This window comes from Phoenix dactylifera, chromosome 15, assembly GCF_051530095.1.
Source record: "Phoenix dactylifera cultivar Ajwa chromosome 15, Ajwa_hap1_PhDact_Kaust_v1.1, whole genome shotgun sequence".
NCBI lineage: Eukaryota > Viridiplantae > Streptophyta > Magnoliopsida > Arecales > Arecaceae > Phoenix > Phoenix dactylifera.
The window spans coordinates 24,314,714-24,334,155 of NC_143204.1; the positions used below are offsets into that span (position 1 = coordinate 24,314,714).

General features: G+C 37.2%; 1 protein-coding gene across 1 annotated transcript; it reads right to left on the reverse strand.

Annotated features, from left to right (window-relative positions):
- Window positions 1-1,421: 1,421 nt before the first annotated feature.
- LOC103711520 (inorganic pyrophosphatase TTM2-like) lies at window positions 1,422-17,562 on the reverse strand. The gene is made up of 12 exons (XM_008797691.6): window positions 17,258-17,562; window positions 12,915-13,276; window positions 9,455-9,569; window positions 9,109-9,304; window positions 8,784-8,897; window positions 8,491-8,664; window positions 7,436-7,630; window positions 5,249-5,371; window positions 5,036-5,157; window positions 3,098-3,215; window positions 2,667-2,927; window positions 1,422-1,941 (listed from the first exon to the last, which is right to left on the reverse strand). The coding sequence occupies exons 2-12, from the start codon at window positions 13,249-13,251 to the stop codon at window positions 1,726-1,728; spliced, it is 1,971 nt and encodes a 656-aa protein (XP_008795913.1). The 5' UTR covers window positions 13,252-13,276; window positions 17,258-17,562; the 3' UTR covers window positions 1,422-1,725.
- Window positions 17,563-19,442: the final 1,880 nt, after the last annotated feature.

The following is a 19,442-nucleotide window of genomic DNA, read 5'->3' on the forward strand; positions in this document are numbered from 1 at the left end:
TAAGTGTATTTTTGGAAAAAAAAATATATCTCAAATTTTAGTATGTGTGAATTATATGTTTTCATATCTTATATGGATTTTTTTTCTTAAAATATAAAAAATTTATTCATATGAGAAAGCTATTTTCTTTATAAAAAAAATACTCCAACCAAAAATAAGATATTTTTTTTTATTTTTTTGTTGACCCACTTTTTCTTTCCATTTTTGCGAACCAACTGAGTCCTCAAAACTAAAAAGAAAAGCATGACCGTGTATCCAGGAAAAAGTTCTATGAGCTCATTTTGATATAAGACTTGACTATCGCTTGGAGCAGGGTTTAGTCTTTTGAACGAAAGACCATCCAATCACATCATCATGCATCTCAAATCATTTTTTGATCACATTAATACATAATATATGAAAATTTTAGCCCCTTGTTTTAGCTGACATATTGACCACGAATTTGGTATCTACTGTTACATGTCAGTCAAAATATGTAGATATTTCGATCAATTAAAGAAATTCTTTAGCCACATTTCTCAATCGAGAATTTATGCCTCTGTTTAATTAAATATTAATCACCCACCAAGCTGGCTAGGATATCCGAGCTCAAAAGTATTGATGGTAATACATTGCAAATACGAATTTCTTACATGAAGCTCCTATTGTGAATTTCTTTTCCTCTTTGACCAGCCAATAAAATTAGTTCGTTTCCATCAATAGTCAGACTCTGCTATTTTTTGCAGTCAACGCTAGGAAATTCTATTCAAGTTCTAATCGTATCATTTCTTTCACTCCACAACACACAGAATAGCATCACGATAGAGTATCTCTTGACATCCAAGCTCGAGCTTCTGTCATCCACTGGGTTCCTTGAATAACATAATGTCGTCATGCTTTTTTCAGATGATTACAATGTCGTCATGCTTAGACATCACTTCCCGCTAAGCCAGGCCGTGGGCCTCCCGCATAGAAATTTCACCTGTTCTTGGACAATTATGGGCATTTGACACCAACGGTCGATAACGGTCAAGCCGGGAAGCCGCAGCCAGGCAAACGATCCCACGCTTACCAATGTTTCTGGGTGAATTTTCTTGATTCTCACGGGCGCCCGTTGGGAAACGCTGATCCATGGAATTGAGCTTCTAGCCTTGTGATATTTAGGGTTAGAATTCTTTGGACAGATAAATTGAAACCTTAGATTTGTTTTGAGGTCATCATCATGTTTATATATGCACACACCCCATTATTTAGGATTGGAGATGATAACAAGCTAGCAAAATGGTTAGCCAAACAACGCTACGAGTGTTTCCATACGTTCAGCTTAACAGATTTCCAGAGGACTCCTTGCCCAAGGAGAACAACAATGCAGAAATGTAGAAGAATATATGGCATTTAAATTGGACACTGATACTATGGATCATGACAAGCTGAGAAGAAAATTTAGAAGAAAGGGATCGGGTGGATTTTGCTGCACCATTATTTTGAGTTTGTGAATTTCTATGTGCAAATATACAAATTTGTCTACGGCCCGAGAGAAGCACATAGCCCTGCTTTTGCCTGCCAAATTCCGTGATGTGAGCTCTACATTAAACCGCCATGGGAGGATTGCAATGGGGTTTGCCTGATAGCATACTGCCAATCTGATGTCATGATAAGCTTCTTGCATGGTTTTGCAAGATATTAAAAGTAAAAAAAAAAAGGCTTCTGAAAAGAGTGAAGAATGTATTCCAGGCTTCAGTTGACTCATTTGTGGCGGAGACCCTTGAACAAAAAAATTCCAATGCTACCTATTGCCATCATGAGGATAAGTGGATTCCCAATCAAATCCAAATCTAGCAATCTACATCTGCTATTAGTTCTTCCTTGATGGGTCAACTCTGCGGAGCGCTCATGAACCAAGTTGGAGAGATTTTCCAATTGATGCATGATCTGACGCTGGCCTCGGGTGATGAGCATGAACTGCATAAAAACAAATATCAAAACATATGATGCACAAACATTGCAGAAAATATTAATCAAGGAATGACTTTAGAAATATTCACTAATGACTAGGCAATGAAATTATCTGCTTGTGTAAAAATATGGGCACTGTTCAATCTCACTGACCGAGAATGACTGAAAGTTAAATGTGTCTAATCTATTGACATATTGGACACAACAGTATCAAAACATGACCATTTAACATGAGGATGGGAAGAAAAGAATGGGCACAGAAAACAACTCGACCTAAGTAGCTGATGCTCCATTCCAACAAAAGTGGCTGAAATTAAATACGTGAAATGGGAAGTGGAATTGACAGGTGCCTTCCAAGATGAAGCAGCTTCCTTGCAACTTTGGGTAAATTAAAGCCTTTATTTGTACTAGTATGGAAGCACAGAGGGAAGAATAGAGTTTTTGTATGACATGAGATTGCAACTTTTCCTTTGAAATATTCTAATTAGCCTTTTTTTAGTGTCTTTTGCAGCATAAGGATTGCTCAGGAGCTCAAACTTAAAATGGCTGGGACATGATACACAAGAATATAATCTTGGACAATGCCCTTAATATCCAGTAGAGGACTTGGTTGTCATGGTTATGCTACTAAGGAGTAATAATGTCAGAGCAAAAGCCAGCTCTACCTGAAAAATCCCTTGGCAAAAGTAGTTGAAACATGAAGCGATAAAGATGATCAAATTTCTGCATACCTCTTCCATTAATTGAGAATCTTTACTCAGTTGAGAGGAAGATGACGAATTGGGTAACAAGGTGCCGTTGCCTAAGCCAGGCATGAATAAAGATGTGGGTGCAAAGCCATTACAGGTTTCACCTTGAAGAGAGAGGTTTTGGTGACTTATAGAAGGTTTCCAGGCACTGAACTTGGAATTCAACTCTTCGATTCGGGAGGTAAACTCATCCATCCTTTCATTCAGAGTTGAAATCTGTTCTGAGAGCTGAGTAATCACACCCTAGATAAAATGAGAAAAAAAGGCAAAGAGCAATATATAGCATTAGTTAGCAATAGTACTGTGCGGAGTGTTGTATCAGCAAATACAGCAGCAATAGAACCTAAAAACCCACAAACATTTAGTGATATTTTAGCATTTTGAAACTCTAAATAAACATACTGTCTTCCCACCTGGTTGATTGTAGGTGACTCAGGGGTGGGTCTATCAAATCTTCTGGTGCCGACAGTAAGCCTGGTAAGCTTAGGTAGATTCTTGTCCCCCTGTGTTGAATAGGAATGCGATAAACCACTGCAAAGATACAACACATTAGAGCAATGACAACAAAAGTGGTGTTCCCTTGAAAAAGAAACAAATATCAATTTCCACCTATCAGAGACCAGCATGGATGCCAGATGTGAAAACCAAAGCTTAAGAAATGAAAAATTAGAGGTAAAAGTATTATGCGATTGCCTTTATACAACAGATCTTTGATGCAAGCAAAATATTGCAAATGTCGTGCATTATGTTAAATATTCTCATCCAATTGTCTAGTTGTAACCAGATTTCAAATATGCAATCTAATCTTCAAAACAATAAACAAAGTAAGACATGCATATGGATGGTAAAAGAAATTCAACCCACAGCATGCTTTGGCCAGTTCAAGATATGCTGCAACAGTTCCTAGTTGCAGTGAGATATGCAGGTAATGAAACTGCTGTATTACAGACTTACAGTTATGGGGCTCGTAACTAAAAATAAAGTAAATAGCACTTCTAAAGGTCAATAGAATGCATATAGAAGGCCATACAAATCAGCAAAAGATTTCAAGTTTATCCATATGGAAAAGATATTATTTGAAATGAAAATAAGAATAATGGAATGAGAAAAATAATGGAATATACATTATATTTATATTTCTTTAATATGTGCGTATATTAATAGTAGTAGCTAGACTCCAGCTTCGTCCCTCCCCTAGTGTAAACCAATGTCCATGATAGACTGATGCTCATCTAGGTGTCCTGCTCAGCCATATCAATGTAAAGATCGGTTATCCGCATAAGGAGAATGCTTGTCCTGTGCCACTTTGGTAATTATAAATGATGATTATAAAAATCTATTTACTTCTTTATATAAAATCTGTTTATTTCTTAAAGTAAAGCATTTATAGCAATAATTATAGTGTTTAGCAAGCGGATCAGTGAAAAGGATAAGATAAGGATAAAGTTACAATCCAAATTAGAATGAAACATTCTTCTGGTTTCATTTGGAAATGGAAGAGAGGATGGAAAAAAAAGAAGAATGAATATCAACCATTCCAAGGATGATCAATAAGTGGATATCAATTTAGTTGTTGTTAAGGGAGCAGATGACATGCATAAGCCTAAGTGCCATCAAAATGATTTTAAGAAAGAATCAACTGATTATTCTGGGGAGAATAGATGCTTTAGCGCATAACATTTGGAGGTTTGCTTAACCATGATTTGCATGACAATGTAAGGGTTAAAAAAATAGTGAAGAATACAAGAAAACGTATAAATAACAAAAGTTGGAGTAACTGGAATATATATATATGATTGCAGGCTTCTAAACTAACCATAACACCATGTTGTAGGAAATTATGAAAATAGTGGCATTTAAAATGGAACAAAATAATCACAGATTAAGTGGTTTGTCGTTCAAATATTCTTCCTTTTTCAAAAATCCTCAAATGGTCTCTTTTGTACTTCAGGAACCTATTATCCCAAGAATCAAGAAACTAAAGGTTGTAGAATTGTTGGTGGTTGCATCTGGTTGAGTAGAAGCAATAGATTATATTTATTATAGATTGAGACACATATGGCAGCAAAACAATACTCTGGTTACAACCAAAAAAAAAAGGAATTGTAAAAAGAGCTTAACCCAATCACACAGGTGGATTACGACAGCAATAGTAATCAGAGTCATGAATTTGTATGTGAAAACACACAGACAGTGTCATATCAATTTCCCAACATGGTGCTGAACTTTCAAAGCTATTAAGGGTTTTCAAGGGAAAAACATAATGGCCTTTTGTCCATGGTTAACTATTCGCATATTTCATGTGCAATAAATTTGCAGACTTAAATATAGTAAGTGACAAAAAAGGAAACCTCTTGAGATGCTTGTTTCTCATGGAAACCATGTCAGCAGAAGCTCGAGAAAGTGCTTCTTTGGGACTAGAAACCAGATCTTCATCTATGCTAAGCTTAGTCTTCAAGTCATCTGGTAATGCCTGCATATCAAAAGTATATGATATGCACCAGTAAAAGAAACTAGCAGCAGGGGAAACGTATTCAATAGATCTGTTTAATAGGAAATCATACCATAACTTCATTCACGAGCTTTTCTAGTTGAATCTGCTCAATATATGTGCGAGGAATATAAGAACCTTCCAAGCCCAACTGCTCCGCAACATGCTTGACAATGACCCGATCTCTTCCTTGCACCTTTATCAAAATTAAAAGAAGCTTAATGTCAAAGGAACTTGTAAGCTTTTTACCAATTACAAGATTAGAAGGTTTTTCAACCTAAACATGCTTTATTGTGGATGAAACAAAATGAAAAGAAAGCAAAAATACAAAACAATAGGTTCAGTTTCCCTCAAAGAGATGCACCTTACTATAATAGATGCATTTAATGATTTTATTGAACAAAACTGTACCTATCCGCACAAACTTCGACAATTTAATATGCTAATTATTGTGGTAAAGATACATGTCAACTTTGTTTCTACTTTGTTCTCTCTATTGATTGTCAAGTATTTCATAATCAGAGATACGCAACCCCAGAAAATGCCCAACAAGCCCATAGATGCTTTTCAGTTTTGTTCAAGCAACTCTAAGCCAATTAATTATTCCTTAAGCGAATGTACAAGAAGTTCTGTCAATGACCTGCTAATTAATTATAGGTTTGGTTTATTGTACAAACTAGTGTGCCTTAGCTTCTCAAAGTAAAACCATCCTGTAGCCTGATTCACCAGCCAGAAAGCATCCAAGGCAACAACAATAACAAGGAGTAATCCCTTCAACATTATTAGGTCAGCAAGGAAGTAAAACTACACTTAAATGGATAGGTGAAGCTCTGCTCCATACAATCCATAGTTGACCATATTGTTCTCAAGGTCCAATATGATTGGCTATTTATTATTTCTATTTTTCATAAAAGTCAATAAAAAAAAGTAACTCCGTTAACCAAATAGTGAAATCATTGGCCAAGTTGAAAAAAAAACCTCTTGATTGAATCAAAAGAATCACAAAGCTCTTGCAACTAGAAGACTAGTTTGGTAATTGGTGGAATTCTAGTAATAAGGAATGCTGAACCAGGCCGTACCGCCCGATTCAGCCCGTACCGGATCGGTTCGGCATTAGAAAACGATTCCGGCCCCTATGGAGCCGGCGGAACTACAGTGGTACCGGGCCGGAACCGGCCGGTACTACAGGCGAACCGGACGGAACGGTTCCGTTCGGGTCGGCTAGGAATCGATGCGAACCGGTCGGTCCGCATCGATTCTACTTTAATTTGGGCTTTTGGCTCAAAGCCACGGGTCAAATTTTGCTGCCAGCATATTCGGATGGGTCCCTCCACAGTTGTATTATCAGCCAGAGGACATCTCTCAGAGCCAGAGTTTCAATAAGAGATCCGAAGGTGCTTATAACCCGATGCGCGTTCCTCATAGGTTGAGAATATAAGACTACAACATCGCTTGGATAGAGGGATATGTTGATGTGCCTCCTGTTATATTGATGATCTGGACATCTACGACAGGCATTGCCACTCGATCCGATTTTAGATATCCGAAAGTGCTTTAAAAGTATGTAACTGATTGTATCTTGATTTGAAGATATTTTATATTGTTCATTTTATGATTTGTATCATTTTTAAGAAATAAGATGCATCTAGCTTAAACCGAGATCACAGTAATATCAAAAAATATAAAAAATTAAAAAAACATCAAATTATACTTAAATTTATAGAAAAAGTTGAAAAGAGAGAACTTCTAAGAAATTAAAAAATAGGGGCCAAGAATTGCCGAACCGGTCCGGGCACCGACCAGTACAGTACCCGGTATCAGTTCGGCATATATTGAGCTACACAACAATTCTTTTTCAGATATTCTCCTCATTAGTATGTACTCCTCATGCCCTTTCATCATTGAAAATACTAGTTTCAATGTTATTAAAAATCTAAAATACTAATGTAGAGTGAAGAAGATGCTCCATGGATTGTAAGGCATGCATCAAATATAAGTATTCCTTTTTGATCCATACACATGACTGCATGAATTTCCTGGCAACTCCTCTTAAAGATCTCACAATGCACAATGGTAGGTCAAGCTACAAGCCAAACTAGGATTACTACATAATTTAGCAACATATTTTTAAATCTCAGCCAAAAGAATTCCAAACAAAAGTGTTCATATTTACAGCTAAAAATGAACGAGCATAACTTTCAATTGGTCATTAATAAAATATGAGAAAGCTTTTGGGAAAATAAAATATGAGAAATATTACCTGAATATAACGTCGATTAAGCTGCACTAACCAATCAATCTTCACAGTGACCCTATCATCAGAAAACACATGGCTACTTCTTTTCATAATAGCTGCAATGCTGTATCCCAAGGCCATCAACCCACCAAGAAGGCGCACACTAACTTCAAAAGTAATCCTGGGTGATATGATGAAGGGATTATCCGTTACCCACTCCTGAAAAATCCACACGCGTATGTTACCCAACTAATGTTGTTTGTTGAAGTCACACTTGCAAATGGCACAGATTAAGACACTGATTGTCAATAAATCATCTAAAATGCACCCAGAAAAAATAAAATATGATCTTACTTCTACTTTTTCCAGGATGAAGAGCATCATTAAATGGACAAACTGCACATACAGTAACAAGTTCACCAAAAAAGAGGAGCATTCATCAAGGCCAAGGAGCAGCAGTATACAACACATCAACCTGCGAGGAGTTGTGCAGTCTCAGGAAATATGTGGCTCAATGCAAGCATGAAAACAAGCAGCCCAACCACCAGGATGTATTCTACCTAGTAATGGCAGAACGCAAGTGATATTCTTCAAAGAAAGGTCCAGAGGTTTGTTGAATATATTATCAAGAATGTTTTGCAATTAATAATTCAAAAGTTTAATATAGATTGCTAATTGCACAACATATACATTCCCATGAAGATATGCTTTAGGATCTGAGTTGGCTACCCCTAGTAATAGATTGACCTATTCTCTTTTGTATAATTTTAAAGTACTGATAAAAAAATCCAGAATAATATCATAGACATATCTGTTTAGAATATGTAATGCATATCGAAATTAGGCTTAAAATGGGTCAACATATGAATTTTCTGAAAGGAATGATAGACATCATAGACTAAGTACTCATCAGAGTAACATAAATTATTCCAAAATTCAGGCAAAAAAGTAGAATAGTCAAAAAGTATGATACTAGGTAAGTTACGGACCGAGCCTACATATAAATGAAGGTGCTATATATGTCTAGAATTGTGAAAGAAAAATTGATACATATTGAGATAATCAAGCAAAGGACAAACCTCAAACATAAGATTATATTTTCCATCCTTGTTTCGCATTCTTAGATAAGATTGGCAAGCTTCTGGATCTTCACCTGGTGGCAGTAAGTATATATCATAAGTCTCTTCCATACTTTCTGCATGTTCTTTGGAAATAACAGCCTTGATTTGATCCACTGATAATATCCTTGATGACTACAACAATAGAAAGCACTTAGTGCTAGAAGCAGCAAGAATAGATACAACAGTAGAAGGCACACTGTTGATCTCATCTATCCTCGAACTTAAAGAAAAATGTAGGATAGGGCATTAACCTTTAGAATATAAGTTGGATTCTGAAAGCCTGAAAATGGATTAAACTTGTTGATGATTTTTATATGTGCAGTTTGCAGATCTGGTTCAATAAAGGCCTTGTACATTGGATACACCTGCATAAAGTGATCCAGTTGAGACATTAGATATAGCTAATTTGTTTATTTACCAATATTGGATAACTATTTCAATGATTAAAAGAAAAACTGCTTTTAGAAAAAAGAATAAATTGTGTAACAGTCAAATTTACGATTATGTTATAGCCATTTACTCTCATTTAGGTTCCACAGGAAAAAGAAATAAGATAAATTAAAATGGACAAATAACCGTTTCAGAGATTTGATGAATTATTTCTTCAGGTTCTTGGCCAGCACGTTGGATGTCTCTTAGAACCCTTTTCACAAGGTCAAAATGGACGCCGCCTGTCACAGAAACACGTAGGTCTAGTAGAGGCCGCAGCTTTTCACTCAAAGCATAGATTCCTTCAATAATTACAATTCGAGAGCTAGGAACATTTACTGTCCTGTTAACAGGAGAGGCAAAAAGCTAAATTAAGGTTGGCCTAAGAAGTTGTGGCTGAGATATCAAATACATCAAAAATCAACAGATATAAGATAATAGTCTCAAAGAGTATAGAAGCATTCTGCTTTCTGATAGCAAAGAGGTATGTCACCTGTATCCTGTGCGGCAGCTCAGCTTGAAATCATATATTGGCACCTGAACAGACTTCCCTTCTTTCAGACCATGAATGTTTTCCAGCAAAGTGTCATAATCTGTTAGGCGTGGATCTGTGCCAATATTGCAAATATGAGTTATCTGCGATGAGTTTTACCTACTTATACACTAACTTGTACCATGATAACTGACAAATTTTGCTGGTAGAACATCAAAAGGAAGATGCATGTGCATTGATAACATTATGGATTCATCTCTCAGCAAAGTTTGAGATTGGTAGGTAACAACCTTGAAGTATACTAATATTCTCTAAAATAAAGCAATAGTAAATGAAAGACAGGAGTACAAATAACTTCTGGCCATCAACATACACAACTACAAGAGAATATCATTACAAATTTACGATCATCTAAATGGTTTATTATTCTATCTTTTACAAGTACATGCACATCCTTCTGATGTGAGGACCAAAATAAAAATTGATCTTCACACAAAAAATAAGCACATTTTGCGTATTTTCCAAACTCCCTTAATCAAATCATAAGATATCATCATAGCTTAAGCACAAGTCTGTGAACCTGCAATGTATTCATATACAGATGAGGGGCCAAATAATATTGAATGAATTAGACCTACGACATGTTTATAAAACCTGCTGGATATGGCAAGCTATCAGTTGCATGCTCCGAAACCATCTAGGTACACATCCCTACTTGTCAAGTAATGAGAATCCTCATATATGGAATTCACATTTATAAATCAACATTTGTTTTTTGTGATCAGAGAAAAATAAGAGTATGGTTGAAGAACAATGAATACAAGATGTTGAGTAGAGATTACTTCTGAAACAATAATGTTCAGAATATATTCAGGAATCAATTTTCTAACTAAAAGTCCCAAGCAGCAATTACTGCTTCAAGTTGGCTCCTGTTAAGTTTCTTAAATTTATCTCAGACAGCTTGTATTAGCCCAGCAACAATCGGCTCCATATGCCTGAGTTCCAATCCTCACCAAATCAAAAAATCCATATTGATATGTCATGTTCATGCATACCATCATTGGAAATTGCATCCATCTGAATTCAACGGTAAGGTCATTAAACTAGACAGTACAGAGGTTCTGGCGTCCCTATTTTTCCCCTTCTCCAATTAAGTCTTACTTGCACTACAACCCATTACAGCAGAGAGAACTGGGATTAAACAGACAGCTAGCTGACAACATCCTGCAAATTCCAATGCAGTCACTATATGCGTATACCATGGAAAATTGAAGATTTAGTATTTTTGACATAAAGACTCGAGACTAAAAACTTTTTGAAATAGAAAATACTAGACTTCCGAAAGTCACCACATCTGCTTTCAGCACCAATTCTTTTCCAGTGGATGGACTTAAAGTGACAGTCCACCATTAAACTGGTTGATACCTTTGAAGGTTTGACCTGAAAATCCCCTAATGATAAATTTCTGTCAAGATTTTGGCTTCATAGGCTTCAATAACCCCTTTGCTTGTCTTGCTACACTCTTCATCAAGCAAAGTTGCCTAAAGGAACAGCTAATTAATACATCATGAAGCCAATGTTTCCTTACCGACAACATCTGGAACTTGCTTGTCCGCTCAGAATGAGAACAAACGACCCCTTTGTACTTGTAAGTCCTAAATGCTAAGGGCCTTAAAGATGTCTAATCTAGCAGAAGCTCGATTCTTATACACTGGCTCCAATCTTTGACTCTATGAAGGGTCCGACCTTTTCACAAAGCACATTATGCTCTTGAAAAATTAAATTCCTATTTAACATCAAGTCCATAATTTATGCATAGAGGCAAGGTTGCTCTTTTACAGTCTTCAACAGAAAATATCCCTTAAATAATATCATTTCCTGCGTCATGGACCAAGTTTAAAGCTTAGCATGTGCTAACTTTGGTGCCAGCCTTGTTCCTTGAAAAGTAAATCTCATTCTGCTCCTGTTCCATTGTAGCACAGTACTTTGAAACTTTAATTGCTGCAAATTCCTTCTGGACATTCCATCTTCATTGCTGCTCCCAGAATCATTCTTCTTTGCCTCCAAAGAGTATTAGGTCCCTGGTGGAGCAAATTGTATCCTCTTTATACCAATTATTGTTAGTCCATTTTGACTTAAAGTAAGCTAGATACATGACACTTTGGTAGGGGATTGATAGCTTGATTGCCTCCAAGGTTCCATTATACTAAACAAAAGCTTAAACATAGCAAGAGGCATCACATAGTTAGGAATTACATCCAGCTGCAACCACATTCCTGCTTTCACACTACCCCCTCTTTGTCTTCATTTTTCAGATGCTTATGGACTACGTAAAGCTCTGTTTGGCACACATGTTGCTTTAAATGGTCATATAATTTTATTTTGGGTGGACTCGAGTGTATATATTATTTAATTAATTTCATAACAATCATTCAGATATCTAAATGTCCTTAAGAATCATGCTATTACTAGTGGTATCTTATAGAAGTTGACTTTGTAGCAAACTGGGGTCCTACGATAGGATTCTCTTATTTAAGTTATGCATCATTTAGCACAAATTCTCGTGCCACTAGAGTTGGTTTTATTAAGAATCATGCTTCTAATAGACAAGAATTGATCCACATGTAAAACTAAAACACATTTATAGCAAAGTAAAAAAAAAAAAAAAAACTGATATGCAAACTCAAGATCCTCATAGCTTTGTTGAATCAGACATTTTGTATACATGTTAGGAATAATTTATACATATATATATATATATAATACACCCAATCTAATGCAATATTATTAGTCTTTGTTGTCAAAATCTGCACAGTACAGAATATTGCAGACATTTTTTATAAATGGAATGCGAAACAAAACGTGGGCAAAGATAATTGCCTGTAGACTTCTCTTATAATTAGAAATCAATTTTGAGAAAAGTTTCACATTGAAAATACATTTAAAATCAGTATGGGAGACCTTTACTCTTCCTCAGACAAGCCAATATCCAAAGAAACAACTATGGACATGGAGTACATATTGAAACTTACAGGACAAGACAACGATGTCAAAAGCCCCTTATGTATCATGTATAAGATGCTACTTTATTGCCAAAGGAAAGATAGCGACAAGTGTTTCTTTGGATAGAGTGTACAAAAGAAAGACCTTTAACTTGTCACTTCTCATATAACTACAAGTGACTTTCGGTTTATATAAAAAGGCCATTATAGTAAAGCATCATATCCTCTCTTCTCGATCAAGTTTACATTCGACAAAATCTAGCATCATGAAAATCTAGTCTGCCATAAAACCAAATAACAAGGCATTATAGAGGTAATACTAAAAGGCATTAACGAATAGCTTCATCTAAGTGTCAAGGGAAGAAATATCATAGTATATTTTTTAAAAGAAAACATGCAATAAAAAATTGCAAAATGGCCCAGAGATATAACTTAATCTCCTAGAGAATAGAAGTTACCATCAAAATTGCCATCAATGATACGACTTGAATCATTATAGTTGTCCATTGATATAAGTGCAATGCTTGGCATGAAATTGAGCACCTTCTCAGTAAATACAGTCTTCCCAGCCCCAGAAGGACCAGCAACACCAACCAAAATAATTCCATCATTCTTTTGGGTCAGCAATTGACAAGCACGAATTACTACAAAGAAACCTTTTTCAAAAGATAATGAATCTTGAATTGGAACAATTTCATAACGATCGCAATCCTTTCTCTTTACCAACTGGACTTGATCTCTCAAAAGACCTGTCTTTCTGCGAGGTGATTCAACAGTGGAACTATCTTGCGCCATTGACAAGAAGAAAACTGTGCTACTCCTGTGGGGAACAAAATCCAAGAATAATCATATGCAGATGATCAACAGCAAAAGCACATACTAATCAATTCACAAAATAATGCAATGCAAGAGAAAATAAAACCAAAATTGTATCACTACACAGATGTGGAAAAATAAAAAAAATCCCAGTGCATTGATAGATTTTGATATTTCGGTTATTCTTGGTGGCTCAAGGGGTACCTCAAACAATATGACTTTAAACATGGCTAGAGTTTTATTTCTTAGTGAATGAAACCAAGATCTTCCTATGCCAGAACCAGGGCCTGAACCAGTTGTCCGTCAGCACGGGTCGGTACGCCCCCATACTATTCCGTGCCGGGCCCGTACCGACACAATAGAGAAGACAGGGGAAAGAAAAAATGGGAGATAGAAAAAGAGAGAGAGAGAAGGGGAGAGAAGGAGGGAGGGAGAGAGAATGAGGTTAAGAGAGGCTGGCGAGCCATGCGGAGGAGGTGGAGGAGGGGCTCCACCTCTGGACCCCCTGTTTCGTTCGAAAAAGGAATTTTTTTAGTTTGATAATTTTTAAGTAAAGTTGGCAAGTGATTTGCCAACTTCACTTAAAAATCGCAAAATTAAAAAGGGGGTCCTCCGGACCCTTGTTTCAAACAAAAGAGGAAACTTGGAGGCGGAGCCTCACCGTCGTCTCCTCCACGCGGCTGTTGGCCTCCGCCACCCTCTGCCGGCCGACCTCCGCCGCCCTCTGCCGACCAGCTTCTGCCTCCCTCTCTCTTCCTTCCTCTCTATCTCCCTCTCTCCCTCGTTCACTCTCTTTTTCTCTTTTTTCTTCTCCTTCTCCCTCTCTGTCGATGGTTTTTTATTTCGGTTGCCGAAACTGTTCCGATCCACTGTCGATACGGCTCGGTATGCCTCGAACCATCCAGTTCGGGACAGTTCCGCCGACCATAGATGAAACTAATAATAGCATTTGTTGCATCATCCTAGAGAGTAGATAATGAAAAAAAATAAGGTTGTCCTAGTACACAATGCTCCCACCACTATGGGGTCTGGGGAGGGTCAGATATACGCAGCCTTACCCATACGTATGGAGAGTCTATTTTCATATTTCGAACCCATAGCACCTAGATCACAATAGAGCAAGATTATTGGTGCACGAAGGCTCTTCCTGTAGAGAACGAGATCTTTTTTAAAAAAAAGTTATATTGGATCAAACTTTAAATCACAATAGAGTTTCCGACATTATTTTCTCCCTCTCATAAATTTAAATCGGTCAAATTGGTTGCATCCAGTTTTTATTTCTAGTCTCAACTAGTCTGTGATCAATGCTTTCCTTGATCTCAATAACACTTGATAGGTCCAACCCAAATATAAAAGATCGGATATCAGATTACATATCATAAGTTCAGATAGGACTACTTGCTCACAATGGATCAGTTGAACATGCGTCACGCTCAAAAGAAGGAATTGGAAGAAGCAAAAGAAAATTAATGGCAGAATATTAAGAACTAGATAGTGATAAAGTTAGGTAAAAGTAGTGAAGGGAAGGGTAAAAGGCCGGCTTGTCATGATATATAATAATATGTGAATTGTGAAATGTGTTGAGCCATTGATTTAGGCTTTCCATGATCTCAAGAATTATTTGTAAGGGTCTTTGGGCTTATACACAATTATCATAGACCAAGTACTAATATTAGATGATACAACATGGATCCATATGATATTTTTTGCATTGATAAAGGTGGGCAAATTTATGTTGACTAGGCAAACCTAGTTTAAAAATCCTATATTTATAGAAATAAGAAGAATGAAGAAAAACATAACTAGAAGAAAAGGAAAAAAGAGTAAAGAAATCATAAAAAAGTCGTGAGGATGAGAAGAAGAGATGTTAACATGAACCGGTGTTAGGCTCAGGTTAGAATTGATAAGTTCTAAACAGGAAATCAGCATCATCCGGAATGGGTATCAAACCAATAATTTATATGTTAGTAGATATTTATATTCCCATGAACATTTTACTGTTTTGATTCAGACATTTTCACATCATTGTCTGATCAAATACCTAAGGATTTTATAGATGTTTAATAGACAATGTTCATATGTCTGAGGAATTAAGCTTCCTTATGTGTCTTGAGACTACTACGATTTTGTGCATCATTGTCGGGAGGCATTCGGTGCAACTGCACATGCTTGCTAGCACAAATAATTCCTACAGAAAAGAAGAATAAAAGGAGACCCTGAAAGTCGCAAATTACTGTTTTTCCAGATGTGACGAAAGTGTAAATGCAAGCTCAAGATTTCTCTATACAATCTTCTGCTGGCATTCATGTGTTTCTCAGACCCCAAGGAATCTCTAGGCATTTACTCTTCATACAGTTTTCCATGTTCTAACCTATGATCGCTACATTAAATTCAACCTTTGACCTGACCCCAATACAGCTGGAAGGAAGCAAGCATGGCCAATGAAACACAAACTCTAAATCGCCTCACCTCAAGAATAAATGTTCTAAATATATTGAAGAAAAGGAAAGAGAATGGGAGGAGGAGGAGGAGGAAGAAAAAGAAGAGAATAAATGTTCCAAATGTAGAGAAGAAAAAGAAAGAGAAAGGGACGAGGAGGATGAGTAGGATTGTTGAACAAGTGTTTAGAAAAAAGAGGCGAAAAGATTAAGACAGGGGAGATAAATAATGGGACAGAATATCAAATAAAAGGTAAGGTCTCTAAAAGAAAAGTGTAGTCATCCCAGTGTTTGTAAATATTGTTTGTCTTTCCTCCAGATTAAGAGCGTATTTTTCTATTAAGATTGATAACTGAAATGCCTGCGCAGTTTTTTCCTGATTTGTACATGTATGCACGATGCATGCATGCATGGTGGCATTCTCTATAGCCATCAAAGCGACGAAGTGTCCATAGATATATTCCATCTTTTAAGTATAATATATCCATATCTAGATTCTATTCCCCTTGAGATGATGTTCAATATAGACAAATAATCAATTTACCTCAGAAAATTTCAACAGCAAAAAAACTCTAAACTGAACAATTTATTGGTTGTCCGATGACAGCAATCCACCAAACAATTCTTCCTCCTTTTCTGAATTAGTTACAAACATCACACGCCCAACTGCTTCACATAAGTAAAGAAGTTTGACTGGAACACAAGAAAAAGGAGGAACCCAGACATGTTTCTGGTGATCAGATAAAACCCAGCTATCAAATATGTCTTCCACAGTTCCACTTGAACTAGTCTCATGCATCTTTATATGATGGGATCATAGCCATCTATAAAATACCCCGTTCCCTTTCATGCCAAATGATTCGTGCGAGCAGATTATGATGGCAATAAAATAAAAACAGACCACAGAGATTTTATTGTTTTACATGATCACAGACATCCATCTCATGCTCTTTCATCTTTGATCAGGCAGCTGCAACGTACTCGAGATGCGAGTCAAGTCCAGCATCAGGAAGATGCAACACTCCCTCCAGATGTTTGTCAAGTCCAGCCCAAGCCCTTAAACTAGCCTGACTCAAATTTAGCCTTTTTACTCAATATATACTCATATAACACCTTCAAACACTAATATCTCATTTCAGAGACATCATTCAATTCCACTATCAACCAAAACCATGTTTCACATTTAAAAAAAAAAAAAAAAAAAAAACAATAATCTCTTCTAGATCGTTCAAAACCAGATTCAAAAGAAAACATTAAAAAAAACACAAAGTTACATACTCAATCAATCCTAGTCTCTTAGTTCATCGCCATCGTCGTTCATTTTAAATCCAATTCTCACCTCCTTCACCTTATTTCTTTGATGAATAAAAAACCAAAAATCTTGTCAAGATCGACCAAAACCTAATCCGAAAATATTCAGAAATTTTCATATTGCACTCGACTTTCAACAGGGTGTACAAGGGAAGGAAAACTAATAATCCCATCATCATCGTAATACCAAAGATTCAATTTCCATGCATTAGCTTCTTCGGGATGAGCCCGCTTACCTTCCGCAAGAAGGGGCGAAGGAGTCGGGAGGGAAGAAGCGGAGGGAGGCAGCAGGCCGGACAGAGGGGACGGGAAGGGAGACGCGGACGCCGGAGCCTGAAGGAGAACGGAGATGGCGGGGGATGCGTGGGCGGGGCCAGGGAGAAGCGCGGTGGCCGCGGCGGAGGGGCGGTGGCGGCGTGCCTTTTTTTTTTCCCTCACTCCGGAGGGAGGGAAGACCGAATAGGAGAGGTGGGGACCACCAAGGGTGGAATCTTCGGGGAAAGAAAGACTGATCCACGTCACCACGTGAGGGTTTCCCGTCCTCCAATTTTCTTGCGGTTGTGTTTTCTTTATTCTGATTTACGTCGGCTGTTTACCCTTGATCCAACGGCCATTATCTATTCGGATGGAAGATTCCACCGTGTTCTAGAGAGAGAAGGGAAGATTGAACTAGTATCAAGATATGATCTAACGGCATCAAACCAAAGTTTATATAAATTTTATATCAGCAAATAATATTCAGACATTAGATCAAATCTTTAAGCATAAACTACGTGCAATAAACCGAATAATTAAGATGTTATTTGTAAAAATCACTCATCTAGCTTGAAGTCCTCGTCTTTTCATTCCTGACCAATACCAAAAAAAAAAAAAAAAAAAAAAGGAAGGGTGAGAGGTTCTGACCTCCCACCTATACTATGCTCATACTGTTTTCATTTGGGCAAAAATTCAAGTCTCTAAGTTAATCAAGCCTAATGCTTATGGAACCATGATACTAAGAACAAAAGCTAGAAAGTAAAACTTGACATCCTTCAATAGAACCCTTGTTTCTTCATGACTTAAATGGCAAGAGGTGGTATAATCCCAACTAATATTTGGTGTTCTTACATCGTACTCTTAATACACAAATTCTTGCTATTACTTTTCCTTGCTTATTGTCATGCATTTTTTTTTATTTTTTTTATTTTTTTTTATCTTTGCAATGTTGTTGAAATTTTATAAACCATGAAATCTTAAGCTACTTCTTTAGAAAACTATATTTTGGTGATACTGGATGGTAGGTTATTTAATTAATTGTTCTTTTAAAAGCTACATCAAACTTCATTGGTCTTAACATGCCAGATTCCTAGACTTTGTAAGAAATAGCAAAGTGAGCCGATGTGTATGAAATCCACTAATGATTGTTAGAGTGTATCTTGTTAAGACGCTAGAATTTGCCGGAGATGTAGCTCCTCCTGCTCTAAGCAATAGTATTATAGACTTAGATCTTCTTCTTCTTTTTTTCTTGTTTTGCATAAAGAATGAATTCCCATTATCTTTTTTCTTTTTTTTCAAGAATGGTTTAAGAGTTTCAGCAAGGAAGCTGGTAAGTCCACTGAAGACCATCTATCCATCCATCAATTCCTGGACAGGGTTTCCCATATATAACATGAGATGACCCAGCCTCCTGTTGATTGCCCTCTCCGCCTCATCTCTCCCATGCATCGATCGAGCTCATAACCTCGGCCTCCTCATCTCCAAATGCCTCAGGGGTCTTCTTGTCTATCTGCGCGACATCCAGCAACTCCCTGCGCTCCGGCCTTGCACCCCCAACCCCAGCTACTCCACTCCTCGGCACCTCAGCAACCAGCTTCTTCTTGATGTAAATTTGCTCCGGCGGCCGTGTGCGACCATGCATGGTCAGTCACAGTCTCCAGGCTCTGAATATATTCCACCGGCGGTGAGTCGTCCGACCGCCTGATGATTCTTCGATCGCTACTGGTATCATCAGTTTTATTCACGATCAAACCCCTCCCTCCAATCCTCTCCTGGTATGCATCCATCTGACATGCATCCACCCGACGGACGATGCGAAAGTTAGCCCAAGGCCTCCACGACGATGTCCGCCGGCCATGTCGAAAACGTACGTGGCCGTGCAAGGATCACGACAGGGAAGAAGATTATCTTGGCCTTCGAATGCATGCAAATGAGTGCTGCTGTTTCTCCATTCCTTATTTTGTCGAGAAACAAGGGAAGGAAATACAAAAGAATCTCCCTTCATACGGCGTCCAAGGTTTCTTAACCATTATTTTAGTAATTTTTTTCATAATTGCCTGTAATTTCCGATTCTAGCAGCCATTATTTTTAATATTTCAAAATTGAAATAAGCAGCTGCTGTTATAATTATCATAATGGTCGATAATGATTTCAACGGGTTATTTT

What these genes read in the sequence shown, in the direction of transcription:
- LOC103711520 (XM_008797691.6), bottom strand. Translation starts at nt 13,251, where the DNA reads ATGGCGCAAGATAGTTCCACTGTTGAATCACCTCGCAGAAAGACAGGT. An exon ending in CATTGATGGCAATTTTGATG is followed by an intron (nt 9,570 to 12,914) that starts GTAACTTCTATT and finishes ATATTGGCACAG; the next exon opens with ATCCACGCCTAACAGATTAT. An exon ending in AGTCACCTACAATCAACCAG is followed by an intron (nt 2,928 to 3,097) that starts GTGGGAAGACAG and finishes CATTTTATCTAG; the next exon opens with GGTGTGATTACTCAGCTCTC.